At 38.0% G+C, this 22,966-nt stretch overlaps 3 protein-coding genes across 6 annotated transcripts; 1 reads left to right on the top strand and 2 right to left on the bottom strand.

Moving 5' to 3' along the window:
• Positions 1-834: 834 nt before the first annotated feature.
• Positions 835-22,700, top strand: LOC122973980 (prostaglandin D2 receptor 2-like). 3 transcript variants are annotated; one of them, XM_044341796.1, is made up of 2 exons: positions 835-971; positions 20,711-22,700. In XM_044341796.1, exon 2 carries the CDS (start codon positions 20,779-20,781, stop codon positions 21,934-21,936), a length of 1,158 nt encoding a protein of 385 aa, XP_044197731.1. In that variant the 5' UTR covers positions 835-971; positions 20,711-20,778; the 3' UTR covers positions 21,937-22,700. The 3 variants fall into 3 exon arrangements, with proteins under 3 accessions (XP_044197731.1, XP_044197733.1, XP_044197732.1); XM_044341798.1 differs by lacking the exon at positions 835-971 and adding an exon at positions 15,452-15,540; XM_044341797.1 differs by lacking the exon at positions 835-971 and adding an exon at positions 18,985-19,216.
• LOC122973981 lies at positions 1,412-2,947 on the bottom strand. The gene is made up of 5 exons (XM_044341799.1): positions 2,889-2,947; positions 2,081-2,782; positions 1,832-1,963; positions 1,710-1,753; positions 1,412-1,594 (listed from the first exon to the last, which is right to left on the bottom strand). The coding sequence occupies exons 1-5, from the start codon at positions 2,929-2,931 to the stop codon at positions 1,469-1,471; spliced, it is 1,047 nt and encodes a 348-aa protein (XP_044197734.1). The 5' UTR covers positions 2,932-2,947; the 3' UTR covers positions 1,412-1,468.
• On the bottom strand, positions 9,163-15,261 carry LOC122973984. Of its 2 annotated transcripts, XM_044341803.1 has the most exons (7): positions 15,057-15,261; positions 11,047-11,172; positions 10,616-10,939; positions 10,182-10,526; positions 9,864-9,995; positions 9,557-9,603; positions 9,163-9,453 (listed from the first exon to the last, which is right to left on the bottom strand). In XM_044341803.1, exons 2-7 carry the CDS (start codon positions 11,087-11,089, stop codon positions 9,325-9,327), a joined length of 1,020 nt encoding a protein of 339 aa, XP_044197738.1. In that variant the 5' UTR covers positions 11,090-11,172; positions 15,057-15,261; the 3' UTR covers positions 9,163-9,324. The 2 variants fall into 2 exon arrangements, with proteins under 2 accessions (XP_044197738.1, XP_044197739.1); XM_044341804.1 differs by lacking the exon at positions 9,557-9,603 and having other exon boundaries at positions 9,375-9,453.
• Positions 22,701-22,966: the final 266 nt, after the last annotated feature.

Here is a 22,966-nt window from a genome sequence, read left to right as displayed (position 1 = left end):
GGGATCATCTGCTGTATAAATGAAGGAGCCTTCTTACTTTTAGCTTAGTTTTATCAGTCTTAAGATAAGACTGTATAAAACTGGTTATGGCAACTCTGACCATTAACACCGCTCTTCTTGACCTTTCTCCCATCACTGTTCGGTATTTGCAGACCTGCTGTTTCTTACTGATTTCATAGGACAGATATAATATGTGTGTTTTCTCCCTGACACCAAGTTGATAAATTTAAACTTAAAACCTAAAGCGTGTTTTTATTCATTGGTTAGAATCTGTGATGTTACAAAAGACACATTTTAGCAATAATGGAAAGGTTGAAAATAAGATTTAAAATTGACCTCTGACCTCCTTATAGTAGCCTGTTTATAATATTCTTTCTTATGGACATTTTTAGTGATGGTATAGATGAAGTTGTGCTTATTTGTGTTGAGTCGTATTCATAATGTGCTGCAAGACGTGGTAAAATGCCAGTTTGGTTGTGTGAACAGTAAGAAAGTTGATCTCCTTCATTATGCACATTATGCTTCTAATGCTGACAGCAGCAGAAAATATTTCATTAAATATCATGTCATACTGTGATATTATATGGCAGCCATATTGTCCACCACTTTAGTACAGCTTCTAATGTAAAAAGTAGTGAAGGAACCACTGGAAATGTTCCTGTATGTTCTGTTCAATGTGACTTTATCCACTACTTCAACTTCTTTAACCAGAAAAACCTCATGTAGTTCGACTTGTGGACCTGCATAATATGTCAACTTCCTCAAAACATTGCAAAACTGGGAGTCTCCTAAAAAGCAAAGCTTTGGGTCAAGTTTGGGCCGGAGTTTTAGGGAACCGAAATAGTGAAATTGTGCAACAATGGGATGATTGAAACTTTTTGTTTGTTATTTATAGAAGAAGAAAACAGACTGAAATGAAAGCGTCACTCAAAGCACTCTTCTGTAAATACATCTCAGCTGTTGGAATGGAGGTATGTAAAAATCAGTTTTTTTCAGTCATTTGTTTTCTGCACCTTGGACATGATACTTGTTTCACAGTCCTGTGAGATTGGGCTTGCTGAGGTGTAAGACGCTGTGAACTGAATGCTACAGGCCACTCTTCCTGTGTTGAAGCTAGGGACTTGTGTTTCCACCAATGGAAACTTATTCTCTGTACTTCACACCACCTTCACCGCAAAAGTGAAAGGTAAACGGTGAGAGCCGGCTAGATAAAATGGTGCAATCTCTGTTGACGTTTCTGGTAGAAGAAGGTATTAATAGAACATAGGGGATTTTCATGAGCCTGCTTTGTCTAAATCTGCCTCCATATTGTCTCTACGAAGAAGTTTCTCTGTGTGACTGAGGAACACTTTCAGAATGTATTTTATCCAAAAACACTGCAAACACATTTTGCTAAAATGTTTTATTGTCTTTATTTCCATATTATTTACATTTATTCTTGTGAATTGTTGACAAGCAAAGTTCTACTTCACTCTTTTCTACTCTTTATTTTAGAGTACACACAAACACTCTCCACATTGTCCTCTCGGCGGTGTCGTTCACTGTTCCTGTTCACACTCAGAGCAGCATAATGGAGATTGTCTGCATCTTGGCTCTGGTAATGACAAATAAACAATAGGAAATAATGACAGAAATATAAGTGGAGCAAATATGATGGTTGTTTCTATAGGAATGAATTTGGCTTTTCGTTATACATTCATTTCACCTACCGCAACGTCAGAGGCTGCAGAACATGTCAGATGAGAAACAGTTCCTGCAAATCAGAATAGAGGAATGATCAAGTCAGGTCAACACGGCAACATTTTGAAAACCTTGATTCTGAAAATCTTACCATGGCAGACAGAGCACAGGTTTTTCTTCAACTTGTGCACAATGAAAACCAAGACAAGGAGCACAATAATGAAAACTGCCAATGCCACACTCAGACAATACACCAGGAGAATGGAGTCTTTGGTCGAGCCTCCTAACATGCAATCAAGAGAAGAGATACATCAAATCCCATTTCATATACAAAAGTTCATTCATGACTTTTTCAAAATGGAAAAAACAATGTTATGCAACATCAGCTGCCACCACATACCTGCAATCTTGATTTCTGTTCCATTTCCGAAAACAATCTCCCCACAGGAGGACAGAGCACAGTAGTAGATCCCAGCATCAGAGGAGCTCACAGACTTTATAGAAAGGTTTATAGTGCAACTTTTTGTGACAGACTCTTCATTGGAGATGTTTTTGTATTGTCCTGCTCTGGGGTATATGACTGCAGGCTGAGACGCACCATGTCTGAACCAGTAGAAGCTCTGCTCCCCTACACATGGTTCAGCGTGTACTGTGCAGCTCAAATTTACAGAGTCTCCTGACTGAAATGGCTGTAATGATGGCTGATGGACAACAGCTTGGATGTTGGACAGTGATGTTTTGACATGAAGGAAAGCTCCTTGTCCAAATTCAATTGCGTTGAATGCTAAAATCCCACAGTAATATGTTGCTGAATCTGACAGGCGAAGGTCTGTGATTATAAGATGATTGATACTTTCTCCACTTTTTGCAAGAACTTGAAACCTCTCCTTAAACTCGGGGGAGATCTCTGCTTCTGTGATGTGCTTCATCCGTGATGATATGAGCTGAGGTTTACCTCCCAATGTTTGCTGGTACCAGAAGAAAAAATTTACAGAATCTTCCTGACAGAGGCATTGCAAAGTAATATTTCCCCCAACTTTGACTGTTCTGACACCACTATCCTGAGTTATACTCGAGATCTCGTGAACAGCTGGTACCTGACCTGCATAAGAAACAAAATATATGAATTATACTTTCAAAACCAGAAAATCCCTCAAAATTATATTCCTACAAGTAGAAACAGTGAGAAAAATGTGTAAAATACTCACATAATTGACTGAGAAATACAAGTAGAATGCAAAGTGGCATCATCTCTGAAGCTCTGCAGTCTGTGTGCTGTGTTTTGACGATCGCACCCAACTCTTATAGGAGACGAAGGCTGTTTGTGATTGGCTAAGGTGAATGGTTTGGTCTAGAGTCAGACTTGCGATTTGTTTTCTCCCAAAAGATCAATGTGATCAGGTGACCAGAGGTGTAATTGGTATTGATCGAGTCTGTTTGGTTATATTCTTGTTGCTGTACACTGGAGGACAGCAAGTGTGACAACATGCTTGTATACCATGAAAAGGAAATTCTCTCAAGTCCATTTTTGAATGGAGGTGTGGAGGTTGGGTGTTTCACTATATGCAATGTGCTTAGAGGTGATTTATTTCCATTTGGAAAAACATGCTGTATTCTTCAGTCATGACACAGGTTTGTTATTCTATTTGTTAGATTTAGGTGTGCATATATGATTATTTATAGGATTACTTGTGCTGATTAAGTGTGTCTGTGGTGATGTGCATGTTTGAATGGCTAAGTGGGTTGAAAGGGAACATGTGGGCAGAAGGCAGAAAAAAGACAGTTCAAGTAATGTAACCCAGTAAAGTACTTTAAAGTTAATGATGATAACTTACAGTTAATTACATATGTCTTTACAAGTTGGTGATGCCTCTCAGGTCAGATGTGGCATTTGTCCCAGGACTTACTCCTTAGTCCTAGTCCCTTGTCCCTAGTCTCTAGTCCTTATACATTCCCATAACCCTTTATTGGAATGGGACAACACCCACTGACTTGTTCACATCAACATCAGAAGTTGTCTGTTCAGATGAAACCACATGTAAAGACTGAGTGACACCAATGTTTTCGAAGGCCATTGTTTTTGTTCTTCTTTTGGTGTTTTTTAATGGCAGACCGCATTAATTTGATGTTTCATTACTGCCAGTGGTGGAGGAAGTATTCAGATCCTTTACTTGAGTAAAAGTTCCAATACAGCAACGTAAAACGACTCCATTACAAGTAAAAGTTCAGCGTGAAAAATCTTATTTAAATAAAAGTCCATAAGTATTATCAGCAAAGTATAGTTAAAGTATCACAGTAAAAGTAGTGGTTTGGTCCCTCTGACTGATTTATTGTTATATATGACATCATTATATTATTAATACTGAAGCATCAGTGTGTAATTAGCATGTTACTGTTGTAGCTGCTAGAGGTGGAGCTAGTTTGAACTACAATATACAGTTAGCTAGTTTAGTCCAGTGGTTCATATAGTGGTTCCACAGTACTTTAGTACTTTCCACCACTGATTACTGCCTTCTGCTGATCAAATAGACCTTATCTATTTGAGGCATTATATTATATATAATGGTTATCCCTCAATGCCAAGTGCAGCATTCAAAAATCTCTGTGAGTAGAAAGAGGAAGGAGGTTAAGATAAAAAAGGGAAGAAATGGAAGAGAGCACCACACTCTGAGATGGCCTCGTTTCCATTCCTATTCTATTACACATAGTTATATGTAGGCATATCACATTCTCTGTTGATGGGTTTTGCAATGTTCCCTCAAAAACACAAACACAAAAAATGTCAACCTCATGTTAGCAATAGAGGAAGAGTCAGGGGATCACCACAGTCAATGGGCTTCATCTTCTGAGGACCATGAATGTTTGTACAACATGTCATGGCCATCCAAAGACCAAGGTGGTGGACCAACTAAGCCAACATTGCCATCCTTAGAGCCAAACTGCTAGCATGATTAAAAACATAACTATACTCATAATGAATGAGTTCCTGTTGTGGAAAGTAAACAGCTAACACAGATAACTTTTATTATGCTAGTAACACAACTGTCTGAGATAGCTAGTTTTACTATTTGTAACAGGAGATAAAGTGGACAATTTTATCTTTTATCAGACCTATGACAAATCACATACAGACAGGTGACAAATTAACAGAAAAACCGGTACAGGCCTGAATACTTGACCCCTTCAATGAGGGGATCCAGTGGCTCTGCTGTGCTTTGAGGGGCATTTTGCTAGAAAAATGGTTTTCATCCCTCCAGAAGAGTTCCAGAGACTTATAAAATCAATGCCAAGGCTGAGGAACACCATTCTTCAAAAAGATATTCCTTCATTTGGTGTTTTGATGATGGTGGTGGAGAGCGCTGTCTAACATGTCAGTCCAAAATCTCCCATTGGTGTTCAATTGGGTTGAGATCTGGTGATGACGAAGGCCATAGCATATGATTCACATCATTTCCATACTCATCAAACCATTAAATGACCCCTCATGCCCTATGAATTGGGGCAGTTTCATCCTGGAAGAGACCACTCCCATCAGGATAGAAAGGTTTCATCATAGGATAAAGGTGATGACTCAGAACAACTTTGTATTGATTTGCAGTGACCCTTCCCTCTAAGGGAACAAGTAGACCCAAACCATGACAGCAAAATGCCCCCCAAAGCATAACAGAGCCACCAGATCCCCTCACTGTAGGCGTCAAGCATTCAGGCCTGTACCAGTTTGTCCTTTAACTTGTCACCTGTCTGTGTGTTTTCTAACCATTTCCTAAAACATACTGTAGTGTTAAGACTGATGAATGTGTTTTTGCTGCCCATACATCTGTTGGTTTTTGTTAAATCATTAGTTCATGAAGCTTGGATCTATTTTTGTCAGAATTACATCATTTTGGCATGGTAATTCAGTTGGAAGTTGTTTCAAAATGATCCCCAGGTATACTTTCCAAAGTGCAGGCTTTGGAAAGAGGGTGGTAGTAATTTAAAGTAGCACATGACCTAAAACATACAAAAATCCAGGTACTGTCCTCTAAACATTAGCTGCTACAGAGGGCTGAATGCTGTGTAATGGACTCAGGGTACTTGACTGTAACACGTGGTTAAAAGATTTCACTGCTCATGTACACTTGTGTGTCTATACTGTACAATTGGTAGGAGCTTGTGTTTCTGTTGGAGTGAGAAAGAAATGGTCTGGTTGTTGTCAGATATCTGCATCTGTTCTTATGCTTTAAGTACAATTTAGTATTTTTGTCTAATTCCCTCAGCCTCACCTTGAAAGATGTAACAGCACTGTCAACTCATGCAGAAGACCTTTGCCTAGCAGAAGCAGGCTGCTGTGTGTGACTCAAACATGTCTTTTGATCTTTGTGGTAGTACGTACATGCTTTAACAAAGCTGTGGTGAAAGAAGAAGGCTGTTTACTCAGTAGAGATGAGCCATTACTGACCGACACTCTTCTCACTTGAACCCATACTTCCTGAGAAGTGACAGTGGGACGGCCTAATCTTCAGTGTTTCTCAGATGAGTCAAAGCTAAACTGAAACAACAAACCATACACCCAACAATGAAGAAATTAAACGGTGCTTTATATTAACATATTTCTTAAAGAAAAGCAAAAAAGGTAGAGATGGATTACTGAGAGTAAATATTAACTGTGGTTTCAGTGTGTTAAGCATGTAGCTGTTTGCCAAGCACAACTCTGCACTGTGTTATGCCTTCAATGTTATTTCAAGGTCATTTGGAGCTAAGTGCTCACTACTGACGTGTTTGTGCTGCACTTCCCAAAAAAGGGTGTTTGGAGGACTCTTTTACTTTAGTTTGGTACTTTGCTTTTTTTATTTTGGTTCACTTTAAGTTTGACTTTCTTCAGTTGATGCTCTTATTATTAGTCAGCTCAGCTTTCATTATACAACCAGCTCCTCCTTTCTTTATTCAAAACAAATACCTTTGACCTGCAGAGTCTCCTTCCTCCACGGGGCCACACAGAGTTGCTGCATGCATGGTTGCAACCTTGACAAGTGTAGACGATGTGAAAGCTACAGTATCATTATGAGCTTATTTTGTGAAATGACTTAGGAGGCAGCTCATAGAACTTGTGTGTATCCTTGTCTAGTCTAATAAATATGTCATCATCAAAAATTTGCAAAGCCAATTTTTATTTTGAATGCATGCATTGTTTACATGTTTACATGCCAGCACTCCTCTTCTTCCTTGCCTTTTTGTTGGCACATTCACTTCTAGGTATGTTATTGCTGCTGTGGAATAGTGTGAAACTGACAGCAGGTTGTGAGTTGCACCACTCTTGTCGTCTTAGCTTTCAATTTTGGTGAGTTACTTGCTAATTTTAAAGGACAATTTAGAACAAAATACTATCACAGAATTGTTTTTTGTGTGTGGTTTGTGTGTTTTGTACAGTATACTTGACCATTTCACATCAAAACCACGACTGAAGACTCCTTATCACAGATGTATATGCTACTATATGTAATTTTGAGGTGGAGTCCTTTATCCATAAATATTTTTTTAAAAAGCCACTCCCTATTGAAGTCCTACAACTTCATCAAACTTTATCTGAACTTTAAATTGGCCACCAAACCATAAACATTATTTTTTTTGGAAACCACTTGAATATTTTGGGAAATCACATTTGAGATTTTATGCTGTTTATGAGACTTTATAACAGGAGTCAGTGGAGGCAGAGAAACCTCACTACTGTTGATCTTTTACATCTCATCTCACCATTTTTACGATTCAGTCACAAATTACAAGTTACACATTACTTTGATAATGGCCTTTTGTGGATAAGATGGGTTGAATTTTCTTAATTTGTTTTCTGTAGTCAAGTTGTTTCTCATAACTGTTGAAAATACGTCAGAAACTGTTAGCTGGCTACCAGAGCACCAGCTTGGTCAGCCCATGTTTCTTGTGGCAATATTGGATTTTTTTTCCACTGCACTGTTGGCATTAAGAAGTGAATTCAGGTCAGTTAGAGGCAAATATACTTCCTTTGTACTTCTGCACTATAAAACATTAAGATCAAATACCTTTTTTGTGGCTTGTGTTGCAATCACAAGAATTTTGCTATTTGCATGCTGCAAATGACACTAAGTTAGCAAGTTTGCATTATTATTCTTTCATATGTTTCTCTTAACATTTATAAAGATATATATTTCAAAAACAGGAACAAAAGCCATGTGGTTACAGAGTGGAGAGAAAGCAAAGACAGGCCTCCAGTGACCTTGTCACAGAGCTCCTCCTCCTCCTTACTTTATAATTGGTGTGACAGCTTCAAGTCAGCAGTGTGACCAATGTGGATGGATTGTTATCATTGCTGTTTTGTTTAGATGAAGTTAAAAGTGTGACTTTGTGTATTGGTTTTTAACCCAACAGACATTAAAGTGTAAAAATATACATCAGAATCAGCAGTGAAAGAACAGAGGCGTTGTAGTGAAGCGACTGGAACAAACAAACAAGAAACAGCATCACAAATAAAACCACATAGACATCCTGTTAGGAGGGGGGGCAGGGGGAGAGAAGGGGGCGAGAAAACCGCTTAAGTAGAACAGTGTGAGAGCTTGACCAGAGCGGGAATTCAGAAGCGAGACTTTTTTTTCTTTTTCTCATTAGTCATTCGGCTGTTACCGCTTGAAAACAGCTCACTGACTTGATGAGAGTTTGAGAGGAAGAGAGAAACAGCAAACCTTTAAGTTTGAACAAAACATCCACCAAACCATACAAATATGTGATCATAAGTTTTTATCGTCTGAGTATGGCACCACTTTTTATTTCTAAGCATCAAAAAAGTGATCAAATCAAAACAGTGATCTAATTTTTATGAAGTTAAAGAAAGTTTTGACATATCCATTTGTATCAATCTATTTGCTGCATCCACGGCACCGGAGCATTCTGAATGAAGGGTAAAAGCAAGCTTTTTATGTCAGGCGACCACAACTAAACCTCCAGGCACATCCCCCCGTGGGCGGATGGCTACAGCATGTTAAGAGCAAACAGGACACACCTTACAAGTTCTGTCTCTGAAATGTTCAAATGCAGTTCAGCCTCTCTCTGCGGTGAATTCACTCAAAAAAGATATTTGACATCACGTCTTTCCAGTTTTAGCTATCTGGTGGTCACAACAGTCTGTGTGTTACGTAATCAGTTATATTTATTTTAGGTGGGCTGCTGCTCCCTACTGACAGAGAGCTTAACTGCACAGAACTGCTGATACTGAATTCATCCACAGCCAAAGATGTACAGTAGAAGGCAGCACAGTAAAGTCACACAAACCCATTGTAGCTTATACAGTGCATTAATTGTAAATGTTCTTTTTTAGATATTGTGTATTTATTTATCATTGTATTTTATTGTTCTACAGACCCCCATGAGCTGTGTCCTTAATAAAGTTATTGTAATCAACAAGAAAAATATATTTAAACTATGAATTAGTCATATTTTTTAAATTATATTTTTATTATAAGAATAAACATTTAATGGAGCAGTACAGCATATTCATGATTTAGGATGATCATAAGTATTAAAACCACAAAAGCTGATCTCATGAAGGATGTTGATAATAATTGGAACGACATGAGTCAGAAAGAGAGCAGGGGCAGTGCAGGTTTTGGAAGGTTTGGTTTGATTCATCAGTAAACATCAGTCCAGGTCTGACACTCTCAGTCCAGAGTAAATCATCTCCTTCTCTGTGCTCCTCTGTCTCCTGCCCTTGCGTTGCCTTTTTTTGAAGTCCAGGGCCACGTACTGCAAAGCACCAGATTCCTCATTCTGTTGGAAATAAGAAGACTAAATAATTATCATGGGATGCAAAACTTATTTCAGAGAAATGACATGTGTCAACAGGCATGTCTGGATGATTTTACTAGCCAACCTGACTGCCAGCAGTGTATTCTGGGGCACTTGGCTGGGGGTGCGGCCCTAGAAAAAAAAATCAGATTTTACAGCAATTACCCTCTAGTCATCTGCCATTAAAGGGTTCAGTGTTGGTTCACTATGTCTTTGATGGAAATTAGGTTCAATAAATTGAGTTCACAGTGGAAAGACATGGTGATGTTAAATGAGAAAAATTACATTTTTAATGTTACCACCACAATCTACATGCCATTCACCTCCATTGTATTGGAATAGAAATTGGGTAAACTAGCCTTTTGTCTCTAATAAATATTGGCCGTGTATACCTCCAGAATGAATGTGTTTTCTCCTGGCCATATTGCAGAGGATACAGGTTAGGATGACGTTCAAGATGACAGACACAAGCAGAACTGCAACCAGACCATGCACCAAGACAGGCAAAGTGTCATGCTGTTTCCCTGTGAAAATATAAAAGCATAGACTAGAAAAAAAATAGGAAGAAATATGAATGACACACCTGTCCTAATGATACAGGCATATTTTTTCACCCTTAAAGTGTATCAGTCTAGACTGATATCAACAATGCATATTCTAAATAGGTTAACAACATAAGGATAAAATTGAAAAGAATATTTGTTGCTCACCTCCAACATTCAGTCTTGTTCCTTTCCCAAACAGTATCTCTCCGCATGAAGCCAAAGCACAGTAGTACGTCCCAGCGTCCGACAGGCTCACGTTCCTTTTCGATAAACTGTACACACAGCTCTGTGCAGGAGACTCTGACTCAAAGCTCTTCACACACTGAGTGCTGCTGTGTGTGTGGATGTACATGATTCCCAAGTGGGAGTCTCCTGAGTCCTTTTTGTACCAGTAAACGCTGTGTTCTCTGTCACTGGTTCCAGTGTACACTGTGCAGTTCAGAGTCACAGAGCCTCCTGCCTGCACAGAGTCGGAAATCGGCTGCTGGAGAAAAGACAAGTGACGGGACTCTAAAAAATAGAGAAATTTTATTTTAGACAGGGTCACGAAAGAAAAAAGAGACAAAATCTGATGGAAAAAATGTGATGAAAAAATATACCTTTGAACACCAAAAGTATTCCATCGTGAAACTCAGTGACAGTAATACTGGTCTGTCCACAGAAGTACATAGCAGAATCCATGTGCTGGACATTAGAAATGTTCAGATGGTAAAACCTTTCTCCAGTGTGAACTGAAAATCGTTTGTTGTTTTTAAACTGGTTGTGGAAGTTGTTGGAGTCAGGTAAATGTTTGTAGAAAGAGGATATTATTTCAGGTTGTTCCCCTGCAACCTGCTTATACCAACACAGATATTTGGCACCGGAGTCATAGGAACATGGCAAAGTCACATTGTCTCCGAGGTTAGCGTAGAGCAGAGCACCATCTGAAACACAGATGAAGATAAATTAAAGACCGCTGACGGTACAGAAAAGCTTTTCTCAGACCTGTAATTCATTTTCAATATGAAAAAGATTGTACGCAGTGACTTACAGGCTCTAGAGAGAGGAACCAAGAGCACATAGAACTTGAACATCCTTCACTCTCCGGTGTTCCAGTGCAATGGCATATTCAGCAAAGGGTTTGAAGACAACACCTACACTTTCAACCGCAAAAGGTCTGCACGTAAAACAGGTGGTGCAGATTTGTGGGTGTCAGTGCTTGTACAAAAGGATATGAGAAGCTTTGATTTGACCTCTTATATTGACATTTAGTAGGTTTCTTTCTCATTGTATTTAGATAGAACATTTCCATAGAATCTAAACAATAAACTTCTTGATGCTCAAAACTTGTTACTATATTTCTTTGTACTCGATCCAAAAGAACTGCTTGTTTTTCGCACAGCTGCTGTAATTTTCCATTGACTCTAGGTGACCTAAAACAATCTTTCTAGGACATCTTTGGCTGTTTTTGATTGAACTTTTTGTGGTTTAGATGCGCTTTATCAGATGTATGAGGTTTGCCAGGCTTGCTTGAGATGGCCTGTGATTCTGCATCTCTATTGTGCATTTAAATGATGCTTCTCATGACTTATCTCCCCTTATTTGAACATTACATTGATTGGCCTGAGGAGGGCGCCAACAACTGCATCATCTTTTCTGGAAGAGATGTTTATTGTTGCCTTGTGGCCAGCAGTCAGCCCCACAGAGTGATTAGAGTGATTCACAGGCAAGGCAAGTTTACTTGTATAGCACCTTTCAACAACAAGGCAATTCAATAATGCTTTGTGCAAGACATAAAAAGGGCATTGAGAAAACACAAGGCAGTATAAAAAGACACATATAAATAGAATTTTGTAAGAGAAAAATTAAATGCAAAATAAAAATGAGCCAAAATTGAATAAAATAGAACCGCTGTAAGAATAGAAATTATACTGCAGTAATGGTGCAGCGCAAGATGTGAATGTATAGTCCCAAATTTTATTTAAGAAAGGAAGTGGCAAACAAAACTTTTAAGCCTTGATTTAAAAGAACTGAGAGGTGGAGCAGACCTCATGTTTTCTGGGAGGTTGTTCGGGATTTGTGGTACATTAAAAACTGAATGCTGCTTCTCCATGTTTAGTTTAGACTTTGAGAACCTTTGAGAAAGGAAACCTGTCCCGGATGATCTGAGAAATTTGGATGGTTCATATTATAGCAGTATAGAGAAATGTATGTTGGCCCTGAACCATTCAGTGTTTTTTAAACCAAGCCAGTGCAAAGATGTGAGAACTGGATGTGATGTGATCCACCTTCTTGGTTGTAGTGAGGACTCTAGCCACAGCATTCTGAATCAGCTGCAGCTGTCTGATCAATTACCATTACATCATCATCTTCCAAAAGATAAAAGCAATGACAAGTTTTTTTCTAAATCTGGCTGAGACATAAGTTTTTTAATTATTGATATATTTTTCAAGGTAATGGAAGGTCTGTAATTGTCTTTATGTGTGTGTGTGTATATATATATATATATATATATATGCACACACACACACACACACACACACACACACATATATATATATATATATATATATATATATATATATATATCTCAATCTTTAAGAAAATGCTAAAGACCCAGCTCTTTTGTGAACACTTCCACACTGATGAACTGAAAAAAAAGTATTAGCCTCTGTGTACTCTTCTATGCACTGTCCGTTGCCCTATTGGACCTGAACTTGGCTTCATGAATCTGTGTACCTTCGTCTCAATTGATTTCCTATTCTGAGACAAAAGTCAGAAAATGAAAAACAGGGCTTTTTTAAAAGATGGTTTTGTCACTCAGTTCGGAAAAAAATGGATATCAAAGCATTTGCTGACATGAAATAGAATTTATAGAAAAAGGCCCAAAATTCTGTTTTTTCATTTTCCAGTTTAATATTTCTTGATAAGGAACCCTCTTTCTAGGTTAATATTAACCCTAACCCTTCAACATTATTAACAACAGCTACCACATGGACAGTTCAGTTATATGTATATGTGTCCAGTCTATAAATAAGCAAGAATGGCCTGCACAGAAGAAGTGCAAGACAACAGTGGTCTGCCTACAATATGCAGGGTAATCTCCCTACTGTTTCATCAAATTTAATAGCCTACCCGCACCCATGTAATTTCTCAAACTCTAAACTTTTCCACCTTCAACATAAATTGGCTGCAAAATGATGGCATATCCTCTGTTAATATATCACATCCACTAACCTGTCAACAGTAGCCTAATCCTGTGGCCAAATGAATAATCAAAGCTATACGGCACTTAGGCCTACAACAGCACATATCAAGGACTCTACCCACTTATTATAAAAGTTGATGGCGGCATGTTGTTGAGTTTTCTTCCACTGTTGCACTAATAGGGGTTTGGAATAGGTCTGGCAATGCACAGTCTGTTATTGATTATTTGGTTGAAAATATGCCTTCTGATAAAAGTCTATATATTAACAGAACATAGGCTATGGTTTTGGAAATATTAACTGAGTATAATAAATGTCCTCACATGGCCAGAGATCCCATCAACAACCTACAGTTGCCCTATGATCATAGTTAATTTAGTCTCATCAGACATATCTGCCAAAATGGAAATGTCCACCCCTTAAAAATATCAATACCTGACCATAGAATAATTGGCTATAATGTATCGTAGTTTTTTCTTCACTGTTATGTTTGGATGGAAAGAAAGGAGTGTAGAAGCTCAGTGTAAACTTTATTTAAAACAAAACCCAAACCCTATTACAGGATACTGTCTGTATCCATCCACCAGGTAGCAGTAATGTACCATAACACAAGTCAGATAACACTAACACTCCCTCCCTGTGTGCTGTACTGTACTACACAGTCAAATAACTGTCTTCAGGAAGATGTTTGTTTAACTTAACACTCTTATATTTCCTTTCCATTCCTTTTTGTTAGATTATCAGTCTTTTATAATAGTCCTTTGTGCTATTACCTTGTTTCAACTTATTAAAAAAATCTCTCATTTTCAACAGAGAAATACTTTCTTTAGATTTTTTCCCCCTAAACTAACCTTCAGTGCCTTTTGATGTGCTGTAAGAACATTAAACATCGTCTGCTTTTGCTTCGTGGCCTCTCCATCCATTTCTGTGGCACAAGGTGCACACACAGGCAACGTTGTGTGAAGTCGTTGTCTGCCTGTGCATCATCTACTTGCTAACTTGCATCTGGTCTTGAATTAACTACCGGAAGAGAGTGGATCCATTTTCTGATATGCATATTTTCTGTTGCATATTTAGATAAATAGCTTACAACTACATGGAAGGAGTCAGAGTTGTTGTTGCATAACCTGTCTTAACTATACTCTTATTTTGGGGTTGTATTATCAAACCAGTGATGTAAAGAAGATATTTTATAGAGACAAAATAATTATGTTTGATTAATAAACATGGGGAATGCACCCCTTGGTGCCAACAAATATATTCTTGCCCTGACCTGCTGCTAAAATCATAGAAAAAAATACCGACGATGAATGCTTCCGGTTCAAATTTTGATACCAAGGATAATTTAAAATCGCCCCAATTTTGCATTTTATAGCAATGGAAATTGGATTTTTTGTGTTTGACTCACTATATGAAAATCTGTAATAAGGCAACAATACAAAATTCTATTTTCAGGACAAATTTAAAGGGAAAACAGATTTCCATTTCCAAACTATTTCCATTTTTAAAATATTGTTACATTACATTGTTTCATTTTCAGATTTTCATTAGGAAATCAACTGAAACGAAGGTACACGGATATTCATGGCACTTATTCGTGTTGTTCTCTCCTGAATAGATCCTCTCTGCTTGTGTATTAATTCTATACATATAATTCTATGTATGTGGCTTTGGATGAAAGCATCTGCCAAATTAAATTGTAACATTGCATTTGTAATACCTAAGCAGCAACCTCTGGGACTATAAAATGAAGCCAATGCGGAAGCCAAAGCCTTGGCTGGCTTGTCAGTCCCAGTAAAAGATCCAGTACATAACATAATTTCCATAAGTTATGAAAGTTACATGTTTCACTCACCAAATGTTGTCCCTGCTCAGCCTGTAGTTTAGTGTAGTCCATTACAGTAGGGTCGGATAGTCTGGCCTCATCCATGCACGAACGCAAATAGCTCATAATGAGTCTCAGTTGTCTGAAACTTCGTCTTACGAGTTTCATTCACCACAAACATAAAAAGACACAAATGGCTCATATTTTGGATAAAGTTTTCAGCGAAGTTGATCATTAACTTTGAATCACTGCTTCTGCAGTCCTCACTTCCCGCGGAGTCACCAAGCAGAAATACGGACAGCGCCACTCTGCCATTGCAACCCACACTGTGGTCGGAGGGGGTATTACATCTGTAGTGATAAGAACTACCATAGAGAATGAAATGAAAAAGTTAAGAGAGTTCTGCTATTCCTGCTGCGCTCGCAGATCGGGTCGCGCGCTATGTCCCCAGCGGGGCCCCGAGTGAGCGTGGGCCTCTGCCCCTGTGGTGGCTCCGCTTATAGCAACAACTAAGGTATTTCAATCATCAATCTTCAATTAATGATGTTCATGTCTTCTTCATACATAAGTCTGTAAGACCAGTCACAATAGTGCATACGTATTCTGTTAAATAACAAGTGGTGTAATCATGATTAACTAAGAATGAATTTTTAATGACTTCATCATTTTTGTGGCCCCTCAAATAAAGTGGTGACCTTACATAAATGAATTCAAGCTTTTTCATGTATGATTACCATAAAGTGTGACTGATATTTTGTAATTTTCCATGGTCTTAGCCAGTGGGAGGATGTAGATGTTGAACAGAAGAGGCCCTAGAATGGACCCTTAGGGAACTCCACATCAGTTTTGTTCAGTCAGATGTGTAATTAGCAATCAGCTCAAAGTAGACCCTTCTTCTTTCTTCTTCTTCTTCTTCTTCCTTCAAAGAAAAATAAGATATATATATATATATATATATATATATATATATCTTATTATATATATATATATACATACAGATCCTGTCAGAAATCCTCATATGTGTCAGGAATCACATATGTGTTACATACATTATGGCCAAAGTTGGCAACATTGACCATTTTTGGCTACAATTTTGACTACAATTTAACATATTATATCATTCTAGTTTTTTGGGATGTTCACAAATTTGGATCAATGTGTTGATTCTTTGTATCCGTGTCATATCCACAGTGTTTCACATGTGCTAAAGAAGGTGATTCCAAATCAATATAGTTATGGGAAAATGGTATGTTGGGTGATTTTGGCATGTGACAAAAGTCTTAACTGATTATCTGTAGATGCAGCAACCTCTATAATGATGAACACTACACTTCTAGTAAAGATGCAGTCATCAGCCTTTTGAGTCATAATGCTTAGCCAGCAATTGTGAAACCGAGAAACTGATTTCAGTATGAACAAAGGGTTTTTTTTTTTTTGTTTGTTTTCAGTCTGATGAAGAGCAGGTGTGCTCGAAACATCACCTTGGTGCAATAAATTCTAGTGGATATTGGAGCCCTGCTGTGTGCGAGCTGTTTATTTGTTTTATCACTTTTTTTGCCATGTCACAAATAGAATGTAAAGACACATAATACACCCATCCATGATCTCTCTCTCTCTCACATACACACACAAATACATGCAGCAGTGAGATAAAAAGCAGAAGTCCTTGTCACATCATCATTTGCTTAATCACCATATGAAGAAATTATAAGTATCTTTATGTATTTAAACAATAACAATGATGTATTTATTGTTTCGACATAATTTGTGTTATGTCAACACAAAAACAGAGAGAGGTTGGGTTTTCATAAAGAGGAACTGTCAGAGAAAGTTTTAGAATCTATCAGCTCCCCAGTGGACCAGCAGGAGGCAGTGTAAACCCAGAACACAACATAATCAAACATGTAGGTTATATTTGCTCTGCCATGACACATCCCAGGCATTTACATCCTCAGACTAGGAAAAAAAGACATGAACCCACATTTCTTGGTATTTTTATCAACAGTGATGTTTGGCACTGATGTAAGAGACTGATTGGAGTATGTCATGTTTCATGATGTGACAGCCTCCCTTGTTCTTGTGTTTAGTAACTTCTGCTTTGAGTCTTGAGTATGAAGCCCATGTGTTGACGCAATGTGTTTTCTCTACTAAATAACACAGAGCAATGAAACACCATCATCTATTTCTTGTACTGAAAGATACAAAGCAAGAGGTTTACCAGTTTGCAGAGTTATATCAGAAGACTGTAATGTATCGACAACAGTCTGCACATTACTAAAAGAGATAAAATGATTCAGTCTAAGTCACAAACTGTGGTTACAAGGATTTAAGACTATAGAGCAGATCATAGGTAGTTCACACAGTTTATTTCTAGGTTGTTCCTTTTTTCATTTTCGAGAGATCATCATCTACAGATAAAGGTCAATAGGTCAAATAAAATTTAGAGCATGACAAGTAAAACTTTATTTATCCCCTTGATGAAATTGTTATTATGGCCAGTGTCCACCAATGTGCTTTATGTGCATAAAAAGGACTTCAACCAATTATGCAATTTCCTTTCATTCCAAAACACAATCAAACCTCAGTGTTTTTTTCTGTTCTGTTTTTCTGTCTGCCAGTTCACCAGCGCAAGAAAGAAGTGAAACAGAAAACATGCAAAAATGTTTCCATGATCTTGGTGTTATTCTGTTTGCTACTTCTAGTCCTTCTAGTCTACTTCTAGTTGCTTCAGTAGCTTCTTATCTGGCATTCTGTTTTTTGCTGAGATAACTCAAATGTTGTCTTTTCCTGATCTGAAATGTCTGAATAAACAAAAAATGTCTCTACCTGTTTAGTCATCAGATACGCATACATTTGGATTATTTCACAGATTGAAGTTGCGTGTAAATACCCTTCAACCATTCTCTGATAGTACTGATAATTTCTATCACATAATCAACTGACAAAATTAATTGTGTCTCCATTCTTTATGACGATCCTCAACTGGCACCGGCCGCAGCGCCTCTCTTTTGGCTGCGGCTGTAAAGTCGCTCCAGTGGTCGCTTTCTCCTACACACATATTCGGCTTCATAACACTGCAGTAGCGCCATATCTCTGATTCCAACATCATATCATGAAACTAGTTTTCCTCCAAATACACTGATATTTTTTGTCTGCTTTTCCCTATCGCTATAGTGAGAAAACAACAAGACAGATAGATTGTTGTGCTCCCTGAGTTCAGAGAACCCCCACACAGTCCTTGAAAGCACCAATACCATGAGGAAATACAAATGAGGAAAAATAGTTTGCAGTCCAAGGCAGATTTCCGCAGTCTTTTGCACCTGAAGAGTGATATTTTAATACAGGGAAGTTTAATGTTATTCATTTATAGGTATCTTCCCACATTAGAAATATAGGAATCAACTTGAAAATTAGTGAAGTCATCCTTTAAGTTGGTAGCTCAATAATACAGACCCCTATTGCATAATTGGGCTGCCAACTTATTAGGCAAGGCCAGACCACATTCTGACTTATTTCAAAACAATGCTGTTTACTTACTCTTTGCCTTTTATGGTCCCAAATGACAAGTAATGTAGTGGAGACCAATTAAATGGTTAGGAACAAATATTAATATATTGTCAAATTACAGTATATTCAGTTCAGTATGCTTTGTTTTATTAGTAACCTTTGATGTTCATACTTGAGTCATAGAAGTAGTTTCAGTAGTGGTTTGGTCAAAGGATACCGTTCTGATGCCAAAAAAATCAACAATTTAATCATAATAGAACATTTAAAAAACAGAGTTCTTAAGAGAAACTAATATGGCTATAACAAATCAACTAAGCCAAATTCAAACAGTAAAAGGAAAGATTGTGAAATAGTAACCCGCAAGATTCTCATGAACTGAAGAGTGTGAGCTACTGGAATCATATACATAAGGCTCTATAAATTGCAAACCTCATTTCCTGAGAGTCTCTTTACAGAAACCAGAAACCTAACAGACTGTATTCATATCAAACAACTCTCTTAAAGGTCCTCTCAAACACATTGGTGTAACACTTGGTTGTACTTCATCTTATGAGAAGTCTTTAGGTTGAGGTTTTTGACTTCCTATTATTGACTTCTACACTCAAGCTCATGCTGTGTGTTGTGTCATACGTTACTATAACATGACAGAGACCTCATTAGACCTGCACAAGACAGAGGAACAGGTGAGTGATTTTTTGCATGGGGATGGTCTGCATGTTTGCATAAAGGGGTTAGTACAAGGGGCTAAAACAAAGGCCGTCTATGTCAGAGTCATTATCTTGCAATGAGACAGATATATCCACTGAGGTAATTTCTTCACTCATAATTTTAAAAAATCATATGAATATGCACTGAAAGAGGTTAAATATTGTGACTTGATTATGTGGCTTTAAGGACAGTTTTAAGACAACAAAGCCAGACTTGTTGAATTTATTTTTTATGTATTTGTCTCCTTGGTTTTATTTGGTGTTTTTTTTGCTGAGTTTGCATCAGCAGCACAGTAGTAACCACAAATGGCTGACCGATCAGTCTAGCTAATTTCCTTTTTCACACATGGGTGAAAACAAGAGATAGACTAAATCTTCACTCTGATCTTCATTTAACAGAATAAGCCAAAGTTAATGTATTATGCTTACTGCATACCTTCCCTATTGTAATTCAGCAATTATGTGAGCTTTTGAGTTGACTACTACAGTTTATGTGAAACTCTAGCATGTAGAGATATTTTAATACTGTGCATATTTAGTTACATGTTCAAATTGGACAGGCTTATAGTTATACAAATGCGCCCGAAACGAATTGCAGAGGATGTGGGTAGTGTCACAGATAAGACTGATAAGACTTTCATTGCCAGCACAAAGGTTGCAAACAAAATGGCAAATGAGAGTCTTATAAATTGACATTATATTTTCCAGTTTGTTGAGTCGGATAAAATGTCAGTTTTATTATATAAAATAAAACTGGTGGTCGGTAAAATGTGTGATTGTTATACAGTGTCATTTTATTAAGGTATATTAGGGTAAAATCATGATAAGAAATACATTTTGGGTTGCCAGGTTGCAAAAAAATCATTTTGGCTCGGGAGTTTTCACAGCCTGACAACCCAAACATTTTCCTAATGAAATACATCAATAAATGGTTTATTCACTACAGCTTATAAACAGTTTTATAGTCTTAATTTTAATAGGGAAAACAAAAGGTGCAAACAAACACTCACAGATCATTTCAATGCAGAGGCTGGTTTAGCTGAGAAACAGTACACCCATGTTCCTCTCACTTCTACCAACTTTCTTATTTTAGCTTTCAGCAATGGTGTGTCTGTGTCAGCATTATAACCACAAACACATTTTCATTTCATGAACAACTTAAAACAGTTTTTGCAATGGATTGAAACCATATGAATTGTTATTAAGACTGTATGAACTATACTAAAGAGCTTTCAAGAGCTTTTAAATTAAATAGCCATTACAGGTTTATTGAAAGAGAAATTATGAGTAAGGTCCAAAAGCTAAAATGTCCCTTATAATCTCCATAAATACACATCATAACAATGGACATTTTTAGAAACAATCCTCTTTCTATATTCTTAAGTTTTTTCTTGCTCTTTCAAAACAGATTCTGACACTTGAAATTGTAAATTGCCTGTTAAGTTTGACATGCTCTAATCTCTGTTGTAGATCTCAGCAGTGTGAAGCAAAAGGCTAAATTAAAGGACATCAGCTCAATAGGACCTTTTCCCTGCAAGATGGCCTCCGTTAATACTGACTACTGTCCTCTCATCCAGAAGATGATAAATATCAGCGCTTCTCCATCAAACCAAACAACCAAAACAAGTTCCTTGAGTGTTTTTACCATTTCCCTGCATGGCTTGTTCTCTACCATTGGCATCCTGGAAAACCTCCTCATCCTCGGAGTAGTGGGCTTTCATGTCCGCCGCTCTGTCATCAGCATTTGGATCCTTAACCTCGCAGCCTCTGACCTGCTGGCCACTGCTTCACTGCCCTTCTTCACCCTCTACATGGCCAGTGGTAACACCTGGACATTGGGCACAACCTTCTGCCGCATCCATTCCTCCATTTTCTTTCTCAACATGTTTGTCAGCGGCTTCCTGCTGGCAGCCATTTCTATGGATCGCTGCCTTGTTGTGTTGAGACCCGTCTGGGCCCAGAACTACAGGAACATCCAACTAATAGGGAAGATATGTTGTGGGATTTGGGCCTTGGCTGTGCTCTGCACTATCCCCTTCTACATATTCCGTGACACCATTCCCCTACGCAATAACAAAGTCCTCTGTTACTACAATTATGCTCTACTCCTCCCTAGTGAGCCCTTTGACCTGAAATCTTTATGTAAGCAGCGTGGGAAGAGCTTGGCCTTCATGAAGCTCTTTCTAGCCTTCCTGATTCCTCTTCTAATCATCATCCTCAGCTATGCTGCCGTGAATACCAGCTTGGCACGCAGAGGCTGCCGACGCTCTTTTCGTTTTGTCCGGCTCGTAGTGGCCGTGGTGGTGAGCTTTGTAGTCTGCTGGGCTCCGTACCACTTCTTCAGTGTTATGGAGGTGGTGGCCCCCAGTCGGCATCCTGCACAGACATTTGCAAGCAAAGTCCTCCCAATTTCAGCCACTATTGGCTTCCTTAACAGTGTCCTAAACCCCTTTCTATATGTGTTCAGCTGCCCTGACCTGTGCAATAGGATAAGACATTCTTTAGGCGCGGTGATGGAGAGTGTTCTGGCTGAGGATCTGGTAGAGCTGGCCCGGCGACGCAGCACCATTCGCACCTCTGTCAGCACAACTGGGGCTGTCTTTAGGCAGAGAAATTCCATTCAAAGCACGAGCCTGAAAACAGAGGAGCAAGAGCAGGGGGAAGATCTGGATAACCCTGCTCAGAACTTAACGTAAACATACCATGAATTCACTAACAGTGAACGAAATTTTGTTAACTTCAACTGTAAAGAGAACCACCCTTTATTTGAAACAGTCCTGTACAAGAGACGGGGCCTTTTCTTTTATCTTATCATATTTTAGCCAGATACCACTGTTTTCTGATCTGCTCATGTTTGAATTTGCAACTGATGCTGTTTGGTATTAAACTCAAAACTTCGACGGAGTCATTGATATTCACCACTCTGCTCCTCTTCTCTAACAGAAATACAGTTTTCATTCATCTCCTGTTGCCTCCTAATTCCCTTTGCTTCCTTTTTCCATCTTTAGAGTGATAAACCACTGTCAATGACATTTCTTGCACAGCCACCCAGCACCTCAATAGGCATTATCCATATTCCTGGCATACTTTTACTTTGAAACATGAGCAAGGAGTCTTAAGTTTCACTGACAGAACCTTAGCAAAGAATCGACTTGACATTGTTGTACTAATGGAATTAGTGGTGTGGAAATAATTTTATTGAAAAGTTTTCATATAAGCACAAGTTATTCCAGCCTTCCTCAATATTTTTTAACCAGCCTTTATAAGTTACTGGCCTTTATTTGTTTGTGCTGGCCATGCCCCCAGCCATTATGACTATTATTTCAATACTGACTTTTATTACAGAACTAATGGTACTTAAAGTGTCTCATCCATCCATCCAACCAATTGTTATATTCTCCAGAGCATTCAATGGGTTAGTCAGCATTATTGTACAGTATGCACTGAATACTCAAACTAGGGATGTTCTTATAGCTCTTAACCTGAACATTTACTGCTGAACATAAAAAAAAAATCAAACACATATAATAGAACATGTGTTTTGTTTATGCTGATGCTTGTTTGTCATGTACATGTTGCTGAATGAGCCATATGATATTGTTTTTCAGTTTCTTTTTTGCTTTGTAAAAAGTGTTTAAACCACAGTATAAGTCACAGATGCATAACATGTTCATTATAATAGATACATTTTGCATTGTGCATATTCTTCAATGTGTATTATTGTAC

The sequence above is a fragment of the Thunnus albacares genome, chromosome 22 (assembly GCF_914725855.1).
Source record: "Thunnus albacares chromosome 22, fThuAlb1.1, whole genome shotgun sequence".
NCBI classification, from domain to species: domain Eukaryota; kingdom Metazoa; phylum Chordata; class Actinopteri; order Scombriformes; family Scombridae; genus Thunnus; species Thunnus albacares.
This window is presented reverse-complemented; position numbering and strand designations above follow the sequence as displayed.